The following is an 18,601-nucleotide window of genomic DNA, read 5'->3' as shown; positions in this document are numbered from 1 at the left end:
CACCTTCTGTTTTAACATTTGCTGGTTCTTGAGGCATGAATTAGTCACAGTCATCATCTCCAATGGAGACAACCAGCCTTGGTGTTGACTCACTGTGGAAAGTTTGTGTGTGCTGTGTTGAAGATTTCAGACCTTTGTTCCTCCACCATTACCAAGAATATAAATGCACATTTGGTGACGGTGTGGACAGCAGTTAGTGCTGCTGACATACACATTCAACAACGGGGCTTCAGTCCTGAACTAGCGTGCTGTCTGGGCAGAGTTGGTGAAATCTCTCTCTCTGACTGTATAGGATTCCCCTGGGTGCTCTGCTCTCTTCCCACGTCCCAAAGGCGAGCCGTTAGGATAATTGGCCAATTATTGGTGTGTGGTGGGAGAACTCTGGGGAGTTGGTACAGGGACATGAGTAGGAGGATGGTGTGATTAATGGACTGATCGGCCTTCTCCTGCACCATAGGGAGGCTCAATTTCTCCACTCGCACCTCTCTGATCTACTGGCCCTCGGTTTAAGACTGAGCACTAACCTTGTAAACTAGGTGTTGTGAGTTCACTCCTCGCTGGGGCCTCATTTCCGTGAGGGGAGCGCTGGACAAAGTGGAGACTCTCTGTCTTCCTCACAGTAGGCAAAGTTAAAGAGTTTTATGTATGTTACATTCCAAATGTAGCATCACGTGACAATAATGGAACCTGCTCCTTTTGTAGTCCTGACTTCCACCACTATTCATGTGGACGTTTATCTGAATTACTCTTTAACCTTCAGAAAAGGCCACTTGTGAATGGAACTTTTATGATCCCATCTTGTGTTATTGGCTCCATTATCTCACGTGTTCCCGGGGAATAAAATGAAATCTGATGTGGGGGGAGGGGTCCCTCTTTGTGCTCGAGTTGATGCTGTGCTCGGGATCCAGGACTGTGAAGCTGTCATAGTCTCCTCCGCCTCCTTCCACCTCGGCAGATACAAGTGCCTAAGCCCAATCAACAAACCTTCAAGCCTTCTGCCTACTTCCTCTCTGTCATGGGCGGGGAACAGGAGAGGTCTCATAATGACCAAATCTGCCCACATGGTAATCATCTCTTTAACACCCATTTTGGTGGTTGAACAGTACTGGAGACCTCAACAAAGCCAGTTGGGTAATGAACTCCACAGGGCACGGAGATAAATCTGATGCTGAAATGGGTTGGTTTAGAATTCTGATAACTTTAGAATGCCCTTCTTTCAAATTGCAAAATTTAAGTTGCAGAGAAATTGGTTTCAGAATTGGATTAAAGTGTCATGGATTTAATTCATCAGAATAAGAAAAAATCCCAGACAATCCCTGAACTATTCGCCTGTATTTTCTGTGTACGTATTGTCATGGGCTGTAAAGATCCTCTGAGATAGTGATTCCCAAGAACCTAAATGTGCTCACCCTCTGCACCTCTGATCCCCCAATGATCACTGGGTTGTAAACCTCTGGCTTTCCTTTCCTGATGTCAACAATCAGCTCCTGAGTTTTGGTGACATTGAGTGTGAGGTTGTTGTTGGTACACCATTCAGCCGAGTTTTCAATCTCCAATCCCCTTCCTTTATACAACCCACTACGGTGATATCATCGGCAAATTTGTAGATGATATTATTGTCGTACCGAACTACACAGTTGTAGTATAAAGTAAGTAGAGCAAGGGGGTTAAGGACACAGCCCTGTGGTGCTCCGGTACTGATGGGGATTGTGGAGGAGATGTTTTTCACTGATTGTGGACTGGAGGTGAGGAAACCAGAATCCAATTATACAGTGGCTTCAGGTCTTTAGCTTGAGGACTAGTCCTATCCTTTCTGTGTGTATCCTGAAATGGTTAGTGCAGCGCTGTTACAGCTCCAGTGAACAGAGTTCGAATCCCACGCTGTCTGTAAGGAGTTTGTACGTTCTCCCTGGGTCTCTGTGGATTTCCTCCAGGTGCTTCAGTTTCCTTCAAAACGAACGGGAGTTGTAGGTCAATTGGGGTATTTGGGCAGCTCGGGCTCGTGGGCCAGAAGCATCTGTTACCGTGCTGAATGTCTAATGGAATTATGGTCTCTGGTCCACACCTGCTGACTATTTCCAACATCTTCCCTCTTTCTCATTTTCACACTGAATGTTTTGATGCATCTCGGCAACGAGGGTTAAATAGTCATTTGGTGTCAAGATCCGAACTGTTGTTGATCGTCGCAATGTGTGGGTTTGAACAATGTTCCTGAAGCCCGTAGTCTCACATCAGTTGGTTATGTTTATGTCCGGCTAATGCCTTGTGTCCTTCGCAGACTACCCTACTTTGAGACGAGTGCGGCCACAGCATCCAACGTGAACAAGGTGGTGGAGACGCTGTTGGAGCTCATCATGAAGCGCATGGAACGGTGTGTGGACAAGTCGTGGATCCCCGAAGGAGTTGTGAGATCCAATGGTCACAACTCCACAGAAAAACTCAGTGCAGAGGAGCAGGACAGGGGCAAATGTGCCTGCTAGATTGAGCAAGGTGGACCTCCCTGTGTTTGTTGTTGATAATTGACAAACTCTTTTAGTTTCTTAACCAAATGCATGCAGTCGACTAAACTAATATTTTGGTATGATGAGAACAAATTATATACTGGGTGACCTGTGCGCAAGATGAGTGAAGGGGGTGGCTGATGTTGTTACAGGAAGATGCGCCAGACTGACACCCAGCAGTAGTTTTATTTTGGGTCGGTGGACAATCCCACGGATGAATGGCAGCAAGCTGTGTTAGGTGATTGCACTTTTTAGCAGTCACGAGCGTGGACCCACACATCCCCACTCTGTTCTTGTGTAGATTTGACATACATCTCAGTGACACTTCATGCCCTTTCCTGCCCCTCCCCGTTAGAGGGTCAACGGGGCTCCTGCAAATGAAACATTCCCAATGATTTTCAAATCGTGATTTATGGCTTCACTAATTCCTGATTGCTTGTGTTATGAGCAAAATAAAGGGCGTCTTTGGCTTCATTTTCTTTTTTTTTCTGAACAACCGTTTTACATCTTTGCAAGAGTATGTCTGAACAACCACTGGGACGTTGCCACATTGTTACACTGGAGGGGTGCCACAAAGGATAAACTCTGCCAAAAAAAACTTGATTGAAGAATTAGATTCCAAGGGAAGATGAATTCTGGAAATCTTTTTGTTTTAAAAAGAAAATGAACTGGTTTTTGAGTTGATTTGGGTCCATGTTGGGTACTGAAATGGTCAGCAGAAATATCTCCTTTATCAGGGCCAGTTGCCCTGTCCTGCAGCTCAAAGTGGCAGCAGTACTACATTCCTTTGCATTAAAAGACTCTAGAATGTAGATGTAATTAAAATTGATACAAATCATTGTATTTTTCTCAAATTTTATCTATTTACAATGTTTTAAAGTTGTCTTCAGAAAATACTGTCACAATATCCTTTCTAATAAAACAAAATTCCCCCCATCTTTTGTTCTGGCGTGTATTTATTAAAATTATATTGTCTTTCTTGAAATGGAGCTAAACAGGAAAGTCTGCAGATCCTGGGGTCGAGTGGAGCGCACAAACGTACTGGAGAAACTCAGCAGGTCACGCAGCGTCCACAGGACGTTACAGGTCACCAACGTTTCCGTCCTGGGCCCCTTCGTCAGGAGCCTTCAAACATTGGTGGCCTGTTACTTCATGTCGACGCCACATGACCTGCCGAGTTTCTCCAGTATGGTTGCGTGTTGCATTTCTAGAAGCACTGTAATTTTGCACAATGGAATAAAAGGTTACCCCTTTAGAACAGAGAAGGGGTTTTGTCAGACAGAGGATGGTGAATCTGGAATTTCTTGCCACAGACGGCTGTGGAAGCTGAATTGCTGGGTAGATTTAAAGCAAAGGTTGATGGGTTCTTGATTAGTGAGGGTGTTACGGGGAGAAGGTCAGAGAATGGGGTTGGAAGGATGTATACATCAGCCATGAACAGACTCGATGGGCTGAATGGTCTTGTATGGAATCTGACTGGAGTGGAATTAAATGGGGAGACAGACTGGGTGGTCACTGGTGCGTCGTCAGCTATGGATGGGGAGTACAATCTCTGGGCACCTGAATCGTCTTTGCCTCATTGCTGTGATGAAGTAATGGATTTGACAACTAAATACACATCAAAGCACCTCGTGATGAGATTTTGAGCTGCATCGTACAGAGAAACATTTAGCCAAATTAATAATTAGCAACGGTCAGGGACGATGTCAAAAGAGCTGTGGGAGAAAGTGAAGATTTTGCTTTAGTTTATCTGCTAATCTGTTGCTTTAACGTTCACCGAGCAGAATATTCAACGGGCAAAGAGGGGAAAATAACTGAAAGTTTTACTTCTGACTATTGCCTCGTGCCAACAGGGGGCTTGTTTTAAATCTGCCTCACAAGAAGGATCCGTGCGAAGGTAATGCATGGTGATTTCAGACTTGGCCAAATCCTGGTGCCATTTGTTTGCCGTGTGCCATACTGGTTGGACAACATGTGGCACTGGGATTGTGAGTAAATCATGTTAACACCAGTGAAGGCTTGAATTGCCCAGAAGGATATTTGTTGTAAGATTCCCTTATCCGTATCGTTAATCAGGAGACAAACTGTTGGCCTTCACTCTGGTCATTGATAAATTTCTGTACAATTTTTCAAATGATTAAATTAGTCTTGGGACAACAATTCCATTTGGTTCAGTTTGTTCTATGTATCATTGTCTCATGACGATGTTTCGCTGTCACGAGGGACATCTTGGAATGTGACTGATCTACATGTAGCACAAGTGGGGAGTCAAGATTCTTTTTTAATTGTCATGTAATATTACAGGAAATTCCCTTAAGTCCACTATAACTTCCCTTTAGTCCACCCTAACTTCCCTTTAGTCCTCCATAACTTCCCTTTAGTCCACCATAACTTCCCTTTAGTCCACCATAAATTTCCCTTTAGTCCACCATAAATTTCCCTTTAGTCCACCATAACCTCCCTTTAGTCCACCATAACTTCCCTTTAGTCCACCATAAATTTCCCTTTAGTCCACCATAACCTCCCTTTAGTCCACCATAACTTCACTTTAGTCCTCCATAACTTCCCTTTAGTCCACCCTAACTTCACTTTAGTCCTCCATAACTTCCCTTTAGTCCACCATAACTTCCCTTTAGTCCACCATAAATTTCCCTTTAGTCCACCATAAATTTCCCTTTAGTCCACCATAAATTTCCCTTTAGTCCACCATAACTTCCCTTTAGTCCACCATAACTTCCCTTCAGTCCACCATACGGCCGACAAAGGTTCGTCCTCAGCAGAAAGTGCCCCTTCCAGTCAGAGAAAGAGAAGCAAAGGAGAGGTCCCCCCCTCCAGAGTCAGTGAGTGTCCGTGGTTTCACCACCCTCCCTCTCACAGCCAAGTCCAGTCCAACCCATCGGCACCTGGGCTCCAGATCCCAACCCCCGACACGATCAGGAACCTTCAGCACCCTCCGGCATCCCGGTTCCAATATCTGGTGTGCCTTCAGCCAGTCGCTAGCGGGCCGCAGCCTGTGTGGGTTCCTTGCCTTGAGTCGCCAACAGCCCCGACACCCATGTGTTCAGCAACAGAGTCCCTCGCTGCTCCGCCGCCGTGTTCATCGTCCCGTGGGCCATCTCCCTCTCAAACAGGACGTGTTCTCCCGGTTTTCTGGGCCCTATGCCAGTCGTCTGCTTCCCTGGAGTCTGCAACCCCTCGTGGCTGCTGCAATCCCCGCAGTCATGGAGTGTTAAAACACAATCGGATTTGTAGGCTATTTAAAGTCTGTATGGCGCCATCAGGGGGGCAGAAGCGGGCAGTTGGACCCCGCGGAGGAGCACGGTGTCTCTGCTCCCACTCTCCGTGGTCCGCCCCAGTGATAGAGCTGCTGTCACAGCACTGTCATTGCTATGCTACATCAGTCACAATCAGAGCACCGTGAGGGAGGTTGGGACGTTTAGTTTCCTACTGTCCGTCAATACACGCCCGCCAACCCTGCTCCCACACAACTCCATGATAGTCAAGTTGTTTAAAGCCGCAGGTCTCAGTAACTGCCTGAGCGTCCAAGAAAAGCCAGAGGACCGACGGCTCCCGAACGCCTGCTCCATCAGGGGACCTGCTGAATGCAGATGGCCTAACGTCGGCATTGCTGCGTGGGGTGGACTTGTCAACTGACTCTTGTTATTTCTGCACGTTCCCTCATGCAGGGGTAAAACTTCTACATGCAGCAGAAAAAACTGCTCAGAGAGATGAGAGGAAAGCCCCTGCCCCCCCAGGTGGACAGGACAAGATCCTGGTAGTAAAAGAGCAACTGACTTTATTTCCTCCTGTTTTGTGCAGAGATCAGTTTCTGCCCTCAGATCAGAGTTGACGCCTCTGGGCCAAGGTTCTGGGGAGATAGGAAGCAGGAGGAGGCCATTCAGCCCCTCTAGCTTGCTCCATGCTTGGTGATGAGTCTGCACCACCAAGGAGCAGAGTACCAGCCGCATTCACAAGGCTCACTTCAGATCCCCGATGCCACAGCTGCTGACGGTTTAGCTCCAGGATTGCTTAATTCATGAATGAACTGCGTGTGGTGGTGCCTATACTGTAGAGCAGAATCGGGAAGGGACTTTGCACCATCTGTTCCAGCTCATCATCACCACTGGGGGAGCTGAGAGTAACTGTGATCATTTTAATTTTAAATTCAGAAATACAGCGCAGTATTAGCCCATGAGCGGAGCTTCCCAATTACACCCACTCTTCTTCTTTGGCTTGGCTTCACGGACTTGGAGAGAATGTGCAAACTCCTCACAGACAGCGCAGGATTAGAACCTGTGTCAGTGGCGCTGTAAGAGCGTTCGTGCTAACCACTACGCGAACCATTTGTTCACCACAGAAAAGTGATTTGAAAGAGGTGTAGCAAAGGAGATGAGCGGGTTCGTCGTGTCCCAGATGGACGTGGTAATAGGAATCAGCAAAGTGTAACTGGCCGGCAGCAGACGGGGCTGGACGAGAATGGACACAGGTCCCATCTCTGGCAGCCTCCCCACTCTTCCTCAACCTCCCTCCATACTTCCTCCCTCACCGTGAACAGCCTGAGCCCCACATGTGTTCATTAACAGTGTTTACTGCCTCCCCTTCCCCTCCCTCAGTTCCACCTCATGGCTTCCTCAATGGCATAACCTCCAGAGCATCAAGCTTCACTGCACTCCTCTTTAGAAAGGCCTCTCATCCCAGGCGTTGTTTATTGGATGCCCTTCAGGACAGGTGCATCATTTCCAGTGGGAAACTAGCCCTGAGCATTTCATCATTTGGGTACAATTGGCCTTCTCTGGAGTGGTTGGTGTTCTCCCTCTGCGCAAGGTGAAGGCAGTGACCTTCCAAAGCCTGGTCCATCAGGTCCCGGTGTATAGAGTGACTCTACTGTAGAAGGACCATCAGACAGAGGAGCAGAAAATGGCCATTCAGCCCATTGAGACTGCACTGCCTTTTAAACATGAGCCGATCCAGTTTCCCACTGCCGCACTGCCCACGCTCTCCCCATAACCTTTGATACCCTGGCTAATAAGGAACACGTCAATCTCTGCCTTAAATACACCCAATGACCTGATCCTGTTGCCTGTGGCAACAAATTCCAGAGATTTACCACCCCCTGGCTGAAGAAATCCCTCCAATTCTCTGTTCTAAGCAGACATCCTTCAATCCTGAGGTTGTGCCCTCTTGCCCTGGACTCTCCCATCATAGGAAACAACCTTTCTGCATCTACTTTGTCCACACCTTTTAATGTTCGAAATGTTTCAACGAGATTCCCCGCATCATTCTCCAAAATTCCACCGGGTTCAGGCCAAGAGCTGACATACGATAACCCTTTCATTCCCGGAGTCATCGCAGTGAACCTCCTCTGAACCCTCCGCACGGATCGTGACGTCTGCGGCTTTGTGTGGTGCCGGCCGTTCTTCTCCGCACAGCCGATCCTGCCGTCTCTGTCCCCTTCCCATCAGGGAGACCCTGCTGGTCTGTGGGCTCTCGTCTCCAGTTAATTATAGCCAGGTTTGTTTGGCCCTTGTGTGTGGAGAGGGGGCTGCCTTGGCCTCTACGTCGGGAAGGAAGGGTGGGCTGCCAACGTTCTGCAGCCAACAGTGTAACACTGACGGTTACTGCACCTTCCTCACAGCTGGTGCTGAGGGCATGATTCAGAACCAGGTTTATTCATGAACATGTGACACCAACTTTGCTGCTTTTTGGCAGCAGGAATGTGCGTTATCGATGTAGAACCACTGTGAATTACAGTTTGGAAAATACAAAACTAATTGTGCAAAAGAGAGAACAGTGTCTACAGGGTCGTTGTTCAGAAATCTGATGCCTTGCAAGGGTTCCAACGTTAGCCTCTGAGACGTATATCACAGGTTCATCAGCTTCTGCAGGGATTCTGCCGGGTACCGTTGCATTCTCCCTGTCAAAGCGAGGATGAAAAGGGTTCAGCTCATCGGGAAAAGAAGCTACTAATGATGCTTGGCTTCACCCTTGACTGATGTAGCCAGGGCAAAGGAACCGTCAAGATGGAGCAGCACTGGAAGAACTCAGCAGTCAGGCAGCATCCACAGGGAGGAATGGTCCAGCAACGTTCCCTGTGTCCCCTCCAGAATAAGGCCCAAACGGATGAAAATTGGGATTGTACAGAAATATGTCAAAAAGTTGCTCGCCGAAAAAGAATTCCTTGAAAAGGCAAACAGCATCATTGCTCTAATCGTTACACAATTGACAACAGCCTCCTATCGAACAGGGATAAAAGCCAGGTGTACAGAGGGGTGTGTCTTTCTGGCCTCCACTCGGCTACAGGGAGACGGGAGTGGGGTGTGTGGGAAGTGGAATCCTCCCACTAACAGATGTGTCGAAAGGGTAGTTCTTGGGTCTATTACAATCAGAATGACTCACGCCACACAATAAATCTCCCGTCAAGGCAAGTTTCATTTTCGTGACACATCAGTGATGAGAATAAACATGTTGGTGTGGGAGCAGCACGTCTTCCAGGGAAGGGACAGAAGTTTGCTCGAAATGAAAGTGTGTCGATGATGTCACTCTGCGTGGGTGATGTTTATCTCCCCCAGAACATGGCAAAACTCTTCACCAGGTTTACATCTCAAGCAAATCAATGCAACGCAGACAGAGCAGGCCATGGACATTTACTGCTACAAACCATCTTATCGCTGATGATATCAACGCTCTGTGCAGCCTCCCTCCCTCCGTCCGATGTTAACGATCCTGTGGCAGCTGGAGAATGTTGCCAGGGCTGACAGAGGTGGCAAGTTGCTGATTTTTTTTGAACCAACTGCTGTGGAAAGCTTCCACTGCTGTCTGTATGGAGTTTGTCCGTTCTCCTCGTGTCTGCGTGGGTTTTACCGGGGGCTCCGGTTTTCTCCCATCGTTTGAAACATACCAGGGGTAGTAGGTTATTTGGCTTTAATTGGGCGACATGGGCTCATGGGCAGGAAGGGCATGTTACCGTGCTGTACATCTAAATTGAAAAATTTGAATTTTAAAAACATTTAACACTTTTAAAAATGGGCTTTGGTGTGAAGTCAGTGACGCTGTAGCTGGGGTGCAGGGAGCTCTCAGTTTCATTGTGGTTGGAAACTTTCACACTGAGGATGCAACAGCGTGAGAGACAAATCATATTTGTTACAAAACATCATGAAAAAGCACAAAAATGAGCTGATTCGTAAAGTGCCCATCAAATATTGGCTGCTTATTTTTAAACTGCTTTCTCTGCAAACTCAAGGAGGAAGTGTTGCCAGAAAGGGGGAGTTTGCGAGCTGCAGCCTTTCACCATTTCAATAATAATCTGATCTTTTCCTTCCAGAGTGGACAACCTCACGTTGACCAGGTTGGAGGGTGGTGACGGGAGATTGCAGAAAGCAATGGGATCCATCACACTCTTGGCCATGATAGTTCGCAGGGGTAGCAATACGGTGTCCGAGAGCTGCCGTCTGGCCTCTGCCATTAATGGTCAGTCCGCCAGACACCACAACACCTCCTTTAACTGTGGCTTTCCTAATTGTCACATTGCGGTCTGAAGAGGGTCCACAAAATCATTGAGGACCCCTTCCACCCGGCACACGGCATCTCTCAGCTGCTTCCGTCGGGGAAGAGATCCAGGAGGATCAGAGCCAGCACCACCAGGCTGAGGAACAGCTTCTTCCCGTGAGCAGTGAGAATGTGAACGACCAAAGGAACCACATATACTAACCATCCGAGACTCTCAAAGTCACGGAGCAATATTTTATAGATATACTTGTCCTGCACGTGCATTGTTGTCTGTACATGTGTTACATCTGGTTGTGTGTCTGCGTGTTTTGCACCGAGGACTGCAGACGCTGTTCCGTTGGGTTGTACTTGTACGATCAGACAATAAATGATAATAGTACAGAACATGTAATATTACACAGACAAAGAGTCCCCATTAGAGCCACTTATAGTAGGAGAGAAAGAGAATCCCTTCCGAGTGGCCGTAGATTGGCCGTGGTTGAACTTTGAAGGTGGGATCAGTGCGGACGGAGTGAGGGGCTCGTCGCAGCTGGAACAGTTCTCCACATGAATCTGTCAGGCCGGGCCGTGACAGGGCAAGACGACGCATGGGAATGAGCTCAGAGACGATACTGAGCTGGGGTCAACGATGATGTTGTGGACATTGCCCTGGGCATGGACGGATCTGCACCACTGGCCACAAATGCAGTCACAGCCCTGAGAAAGGGAGAGAAGGGCATAAAAGTACAGGTGGGACAGTGGCCAGGAGGAGCAGGATGGGCCGAAGGGCCTGGCGCCCATAGGGACCATCCTTGGTTCTGGGGCAGTTCTGGGGCCTCGTTGGCAACAGCAGGCGCAGTGTGGTCCTCCTTTCAACAGGGGGCGCAGTGCGGACCTCCCCGTCAGCAAGTGGCGCAGTGTGGTCTTCCCCGTCAGCAGGGGGTGGAGAGTGACCTTCCCCGTCAGCAGGGAGCGCAGTGTTGTCCTTTCCAGGCAGCAGGGGGCGCAGTGCGCTCAGTCCCTCCACCATAACCTGCTTTATGTGCTTTGATCCTCCGGACGTCGGGCGGCGCTGTGAAGGGAGCCAAGACCGGATATGACACTATGGGCGGAAATAACGAGCATTTGTCGAGGTGCGGGCGTTGCACGGCGCCATGCGGATCGAGAAGTGTTATTTCTGCTCGGCGCCGGTCTACCCGGGCCACGGCCTGGCCTTTGTCCGCAATGACTGCAAGGTGAGGCCGCGGGGGCGCAGAGTCCGGGTCCCGCGGATCACCAGGGCGTCAGGGTCCTGGTGTCACCAAGGGTCAGTGTTCCAGGGTTCAGGGTCCCGCAGGTCGCTAGAGGGTCAGAGTCCTGATGGGGTCATGGTCCTGGTGGGTCACCAGGGGGTCAGGGTCCTGGTGTTACCAAGGGTCAGGGTCAGTGTCCCAGGGAGTCATTGTCAGGGCTGGGGTGGGGAGGATCAGGGCCCAGCATCACTGGAAATGGGGGGGGCGGTGGGGGGGCGGTGTTAGGTTCAGGAATCTAGGGTCACACCGCAGGGCCGGGTCCAGGCCGACAGCTGGAGACCTCACTGCTAGACAGTCACTGATCCTGGGTCCCTGGTGGAGGGCCAGTGTCGACACTGCGATGTGTGGTCTCCCTCCTGGTCCTGCTCCACTGGAGCATACACATCCCTGCAGTAAAAGTTGGATCCAAAGCCACAGGCAATGAGATTGTTGGGGGGAACCCAGCGTGTCAGCACCATCCGTACACAGTCAACGTTTTGGACCTGTAAACCCTTCATCGGGAATCATTTCAGGAATCAGCAACGATGAAGGGATTTTAGCCCTTCAGTTCTGAATTTGTGCCCTCTTGTCCTAGATTCTCCCACCATGGGAAACAACTTTTCTACACCTATTCTGTCCATGCCTTTCAACATTCAAAATGTTTCAGTGAGATTCTCCTCATTCTAAATTCCAATAGGCCAAGAGCTGTCAAAGACTCCTCCTATGATAACCCTTTCATTCATGGAGTCATCCTTGTGGACCCCCCCCTCTGGAGAGAATTAAAGGGAACTTCACACAGAGAGTGGTGTGAGTGGGGAGCGGTGTGAGTGTGGAGTGAGCTGCCAGCTCAAGTTGTGAATGTGGGCTCTATTTTGATATTTTAAAAAAATTTGGGCAGGTACATGGGTGAAGGGGTATGATGGGCATACCCCTTAATGGGCATAATAATTCAGCATGGACTGGATGGGCAGAATGGGCTGTTTCTGTGTGGCAGTGTTCTATCACACATATACACACTCACATTCACACACTCATGCCCTCACACTGTCTCTCTCTCTCAATCTCAATGAAATAATTGTTAGTGCAGGAAATCGGAACAAACTCCAGGTCATGTTGGAACACAGAACAAGTTGTGCGGTATATGGAGAGCCGTTGTCAGATCTGGAAACGTTTCCATTTGCAGAGAAGGTGGGTGAGAGATGGGAAATCTCTCAGCGAGACAGTGAATGTGTGGCCGTTGAAGCAGGTGACGCTCTGCGCTGCTGAACAGATATGGCTGTGGAAGCAGGTTTTAGTTAAAACTTCTTTGAAGGTGAGAACGGAGAGTAAAGCCACAGTGTGAACAAAGCACAAGACAAATCATATTGTAGGATGTGGCTGTGGTGGAGAGAGGGCAGAGAAGGCTCATCAGGATGTGATCTGATTTGGTGGAGTTTAGTTAATGGGGAGAGATTGGACTGGCTGATTGCTTTCCCCGGAGCAGAGGCTGAGGGCTGATCTGATGGACGAATGTATGCTAATGAGAGGGGAGGCTAGATGGTCAAAGTTTTCTCACATATTGAAAACAAGATGGCACTGTTTCACTGTAAAATGAAGTTGTGTGGCTCTGTAAAAGAAGAGGTAAATGGTGTTCAGGGGCATGATAAGAAGTGGTGGGTTACTCTGTGCAAGGTAGTGATCGTCTCCAACAAGGAGATGTGATGCAGCTGTTGTTGGTTTAGGGACAACCATCCCCACCTCCTACTCAACACACATCCTGGGAGCTGATAGTGCCCAGAAACTCCGATGAGCATGTTATTTAGACGCTGAAGCTGAAGAAACCAGTGCAAGGCTGTTTTCTGTGACAGGACACAGCCTTTCCCCATCTACACTCACATGTTCACGGTGTGAATGAACATTGTTGCTGCTTCAGCAATGCACATGATTAGACCATCCCTGTGAAAGCTGTTGGCCAGGGGCATTGGCGGCACAGAGCTCCTGGGCATTCGTTGCCTCACTCTGGTCGATTGTGACAGCACATTGCATGACAATGCATCGCAGGCACCTCCCAACATCTGAGCTGCCTCTTGTATTGCACACCATCCTTGCCATCCTGCAGTTGTATTTGTCTCCATGTCCTGAACGCTCCACAACACCACAGTGAATGCACATTCTCCAGATCTGCAGCACTGCTCCACAGTCCTTACTGGAACGTGCTGAGCTCAGCCGGGAAACTGGGGTAAAATCAATGAAAGGGGCATCATCAATGCTGCTGCCTCTCCACCAATGTCATCCAGTTGAGCCTTGGGGAATTATAATTTACCCTTCATCAGTGGCGTTTTGGTCATTGAGATTGGGGTAAGGGAAGGCAGTGGGTTGGCACCTTGTGGAGGGGAGGGAGTGGTGTTGGTGGAAGTCTGGAGTTTGTGTCTGAGGTTGGGGAGAGATGTGGGCACCTTGATTTGGAAGTGAATTGTGCAGGGTTACTGGTGTTTTGTATTGCAGGGGCCAAGCTTGAGGACACGGTTGTTCGGGTTTGGGAGTGGCAGTGTACAAAGTGGGGGGGGGGGGAAGAGTTCCAAGATTGATGGTAGGTGTTTGACTTGCACATCTCTGATTGACATTGCCAGAACAGCAATGTTGTTTGTGGAGGGCCCATGATGTCCTGTCAGGGACAATGTTCCATACTTCCCTGCTGACCCCAGTGTTGAGTGGGGAATGGGAGCTCTCCTTGAGCCCTGATGAGGAAATCACATTGAGGTTCTGAGTGTTTTGGGTGCTTGCATGTGAGGTTCCTCTACCCTCGCAGGCTGTATCTCTTGTGTTTCCTGAAGAAAATATCCCTTTTCCTAATCATTTAAATACCGAAGTGTTCCAGGTTTTCAGATTCTGCCGATCAAAGTGCCACAAGAATTTTAAGAAGAAGCGTAACCCAAGAAAGATCAGGTGGACGAAGGCTTTCCGCAAATCGGCTGGCAAAGAGTTGACAGTGGTATGTCAGAGCTTTCCTCGTCTTCCTTTGCCTGGTGCTCATGATCAGTGATGTTCTTCACACCTCTTCTCTCTTTTATAGGACAATTCCTTTGAATTTGAGAAACGTCAGAATGTGCCAGTCAAGTACCAGAGAGAGCTGTGGTCGGCGTCAGGTAAGGCATTTGCTGTGTGACGTGGTGAATAGAGTTCAGGCACTTCTGTGATTTTGGTGAATCTGATGCAGTTTTTCACTCTGGGTAAAATGGGTCTCTCGCCATTTACACGCGCACAGAATACATTTTTAAATGAAGCACTGAAGCCCAGGAGGGATAAGCCTTGTGGGAATGCATTCTTAGATCCATTTAAATGTGGTGAGGTGTGCTGGAATTGTGCAGGCCTGATGTGAATAATAGGGCTGTAAATTATTTAAATTTAGACCTACAGCATGGTAACAGGCCCCTTCGACTCAAAAGTCCATGCTGCCCAATTGCATCTAATTAACCTACAAGCTCCAGTCATTTTGAACAGTGGGAGGAAACTGGAGCTCCTGGAGGAGACCCACACAGATATGGGAAGAACATACAAGCTCCTTACAGAAAGCGTGGGATTCGAACCCTGGTCCTGATCGCTGGCGCTGTAACAGTGCTGTACCCACCGCCATGCCACCATGCCGCCTATTAAGAAAAGAGTTGACTGCAGTGCGTGAATTTCTGTTACATTTTACATAGGTTCGTCTTTGAAGAGAATAGAATTGGCACTAATGTGCTTGGCAAGGTAGTGTTTGCACACTTCAACACATCAGCTAAATGCTCCCTCTTTTGAAGATGAAGACTTTAAGGGGAAAAGGTGACAATTGTTGAAATAATTTTCAATCCTGAGAAAATTGCTGGGCTATGGTACATTTTGCAAATTGTGGTGCCAGCAACCGCAGAGCATACAGTGGTAGCAAAGAATCACCATGACCTTGTGTATCAGCGAATTCACCCAGTTTTACCAAGATTATAGTTTTAAAAGCCTTCAAAATTCTCGTGTCATTAATTTAAAAATGGAGAGGACACAAGTAACTTTTCTTCCATGTTGGATTTGGTTTGGAGAAATATCTATCCTGCAGATGATTCTCCCAAAACTCTTCATCCACTTCTTGTGCCCTGAACCGATATAAGACGCAAGTATTTGCGAAATTCAAAAGATAATCCTGATATGCTCCACAAGTGCGCTGTTAAATAAAATAAAAACAGAACGATGGAGGAATTTGGCAGGTCAAAGTTCACGTAGCTAATGTCTCAGGCTTGAGCCCAGTTCGGACACCTGCCGACATTTCGCTCACGAAGGGCTCAAGGCCGAAAATTGGTTTTGTATTTTTATCTTCGCTGTATAAAGTCCACTGTTTGACCTGCTGAATTTCTCCAGCGTTGCGTTTTTACTTCAGTCACTGTGTTTGTAAACTTTTGTGTTTTACTCCTGTTAAATGATGCTTCCGTTCAGCTGCCATTGGCTGCAGCTTTACAGCTATAGAACCATATAACATTACAGCACAGAAACAGACCCTTCAGCCCTTTTAGCATATGCTGAACTATTAGTCTGCCTTCTGTCCTCCAGGAAATAAAGTCCTAACTCAGTTCCTGAAGTCCAGGCAACATCCTAGTAAATCTTCTCTGCACTCTTTCTATCTTATTGATGTCTTTCCTGTAGTTAGGTGACCAAATCTGCACATAATACTCCAAATTTGGCCTCACCAACTCCAATACTCACTACTTTAATTTATGAAGGCCAATATGCCAAAAGCTCTCTTTACGACCCGATCCACCTGTGATGCCACTTTCTGGGAATTATATATCTGTATTCCCAGATCCCCCTGTTCTACCACACTCCTCAATGCCCTTCCATTTGCCATCCTTTAGTATCTTCCTGGTTTTGTTAAGTTTAAAAATTTGTCGTGTACCCTCGCGATCTTAAAGTGGTCATTGGAAATCTTAGCTTATCTCTTTTGCTCATGATAGATAGAGTCCATTATCTTTGATCCTCCGGATCTTTATCTGTGGCTTTTTGTGTCTTGTTCTCATTTTGGTCATTGAGTTACTTGTGAAGAAATGCTTCTTGTTGGATTTAATCTAATAACGAAACTGTGTTCAACAGTTAAGGCAATGAAGAGAGTTGAGGAAATCAAGCAGAAACGCCAAGCAAGGTTTATTATGAACAGGTGAGTGTGAAATTGAAAGATAAATCAAAATGCAGAATTTCCATCTAATTTTTAATGCTTTGTCTCTAAAAGTTTCATGTACAGGTTTGTACAAAGATAATTCCGTGTGATTCTCTTGTATGAAGTTGCTTTAATATCCACTTCATTGCAATGACCCAGTACAGAACGACACTTCTTCATTCTTGCCTGTGCTGAATATTTATTAGATCCCAGGATTAAACCAAGGCTCTGTAGGCACACATGACATCCAGACTGCCAGCAGTACATCTCTTGGTCAATGGAAAGGATGAAATGGCTCTTTAATCCAGCCAGTATTCAACTTGTCTGAGGTGGCTGTTGGCCATTATACTCAGTACGACGGTGGGTGGGTCTCCTCACTAGAACGTAGATTAAGTCTCACTGCAGCTTCTCATTCGGCTCTGCTGAAGTATCCTTCCTGATGATGTCTTAAATTTTGGAGCAAAGGCCTGTTGGACTAGGGTTCAGATTGCTTTTATTGTGTTTTCCCTGTAGTTATAGCTATCTTTACATTTGCATATTTGTATAATCTCCTGATTTACCGTGAACTTTTGTTTGCAAAGCTGCAGAACCCGGTTCTTTATCAAACAGCTCAGAGCAGTTTGTAGAATAAAAGGGACTGCTGGTCATGGTTGTTAGTTACTAACCTGGAGTTACTGGCTGTTGTTACACAAGGGTGACCCTATCTGATCGGTGCTGTGATGAACACGTATTAAACGGTTGTAATCCTCAGATTTGTGCCTCACTCTTGACTTCTGAAGAATCTTCTGGGGGTTGCCTGAATGTAACAAATTCACCACATCACTTCACGTTGAATGTATCCCTGAGAAGCAGCGGGAATAATAAGTGCAGAGTCACCTGCGCCCAACAATCAAGTTGCAGGTTACTTTTTGGGTGTTTTACATGGTGCAAAATTAAGTCATTTGAATCAAACATATTCCCAAATGGAGAAGGGGTCATGAAGATTAGTTCATAATGTGTTGAGATGGTATTTGTCAATGTGTTTAAATTATAGGTGGTCAGTTTAAATGTATGTACAGGAGAACTCAGTAAGTGTAAGACAGTCTCTAAAATTCATGAACAATCAATATTTGTGGAATCATTTTGCATTCAGGCTGAGTACTGCCTTATGTCCAACTGCAACCTTGCTATCAAATCACGGGTAAAACCAAAATGATCATAAAACAATGTTGCTAATATAATGTTTTAATTTGTGTCTAAGGTTGATGAAAAGCAAAGAGATACAGACAAAAGAAGACATCAGAGAGGTTAAACAGAACATCCACCTCATCAAGGCTCCTCATGCAGGTAATGATCTGAAATTTAGAAAGTACTCCTCCAAGCCTTCCAACTGTGTAATGTAGATCATTAAAATTTCTTGTGATTTGTGAAATCACACTTCAATACTTTGACAGTTCACGTCTCATTTTCTTTTAACAGAAAAGTCAAACGAGTTGGAAGAAAAGATGGTGGAGACTTTGCAGGAAGATATGGAATTGGCAGAAGATCCTTGATGTTTGCTGCTGGTGACTAGATACGTGTGTACAATATGCTTCCATATGTTGAGCTAGGCATATCATCAAATTGTGAAAAGTATCCACCTTGGCCCAACAATCCTTGACAAGTTTCTGAACCGACATAGTTTAAGCAGGTGGAATATATCAGATTCACTGGCCTTGTCCTTCCACGCTCGAGTTGACTGTTAAACATGAAGAAAGCATGTTTGTGTACAGCAAATGCAGGAAGAATGAGATAAGTTAGCCCATCAGAAACAGTCTCTGGTTTTGATATGAACAATCTGATTGGGTTTTTCTGTTTTTCCCCTTAGTTATAAACTTCCTTTTCCATGCCTATGATGTGTACGCTTAAAATTATTGATGGATTTGCCAGCTTCAAGCATAGCTCCTGTAAATTAAATATAGGAAATTCCATTCAATCAATAAATTAAAAAAAAAGAGTTTGGGATACTGTGGTGTTTGAGCAAATGTTTAGATTTCCGGAGAAATACAGGAACAGTAGATGCTGGAATATAGGGAAAAGAATGAGAAGCTGGAGGAAATCCGCAGGTCAAGCAGCGTCCATAGAGAGAGGGGCCGAGGTGATTGGATTCTGTATTCAGGCTGGGAGAGGTGGAGAGACCACTGGGGAGGGAGAGGGAGAATGGGAGCAGATAA

General features: G+C 46.9%; 2 protein-coding genes across 7 annotated transcripts in view; both read left to right on the top strand.

Annotated features, from left to right (window-relative positions):
* Positions 1 to 3,437, top strand: part of rab27a (RAB27A, member RAS oncogene family) — a 141,660-nt gene extending 138,223 nt beyond the window's left edge. For all 5 annotated transcript variants that reach the window (XM_069910636.1, XM_069910639.1, XM_069910638.1 and 2 more), the window contains one exon: positions 2,279 to 3,437. In XM_069910636.1, the coding sequence (XP_069766737.1) occupies positions 2,279 to 2,480 (202 nt within the window). In that variant the 3' untranslated portion in view covers positions 2,481 to 3,437. The remainder of the gene's footprint in view (positions 1 to 2,278) is intronic.
* Positions 3,438 to 11,085: 7,648 nt separating this feature from the next.
* rsl24d1 (ribosomal L24 domain containing 1) lies at positions 11,086 to 18,384 on the top strand. Of its 2 annotated transcripts, none has more exons than XM_069911560.1 (6): positions 11,086 to 11,221; positions 14,115 to 14,228; positions 14,310 to 14,382; positions 16,346 to 16,409; positions 17,650 to 17,735; positions 17,868 to 18,384. In XM_069911560.1, exons 1-6 carry the CDS (start codon positions 11,141 to 11,143, stop codon positions 17,939 to 17,941), a joined length of 492 nt encoding a protein of 163 aa, XP_069767661.1. In that variant the 5' UTR covers positions 11,086 to 11,140; the 3' UTR covers positions 17,942 to 18,384. The 2 variants fall into 2 exon arrangements, with proteins under 2 accessions (XP_069767661.1, XP_069767662.1); XM_069911561.1 differs by lacking the exon at positions 11,086 to 11,221 and adding an exon at positions 13,296 to 13,475.
* Positions 18,385 to 18,601: the final 217 nt, after the last annotated feature.

The sequence above is a fragment of the Narcine bancroftii genome, chromosome 14 (genome assembly GCF_036971445.1).
Source record: "Narcine bancroftii isolate sNarBan1 chromosome 14, sNarBan1.hap1, whole genome shotgun sequence".
NCBI classification, from domain to species: domain Eukaryota; kingdom Metazoa; phylum Chordata; class Chondrichthyes; order Torpediniformes; family Narcinidae; genus Narcine; species Narcine bancroftii.
This window is presented reverse-complemented; position numbering and strand designations above follow the sequence as displayed.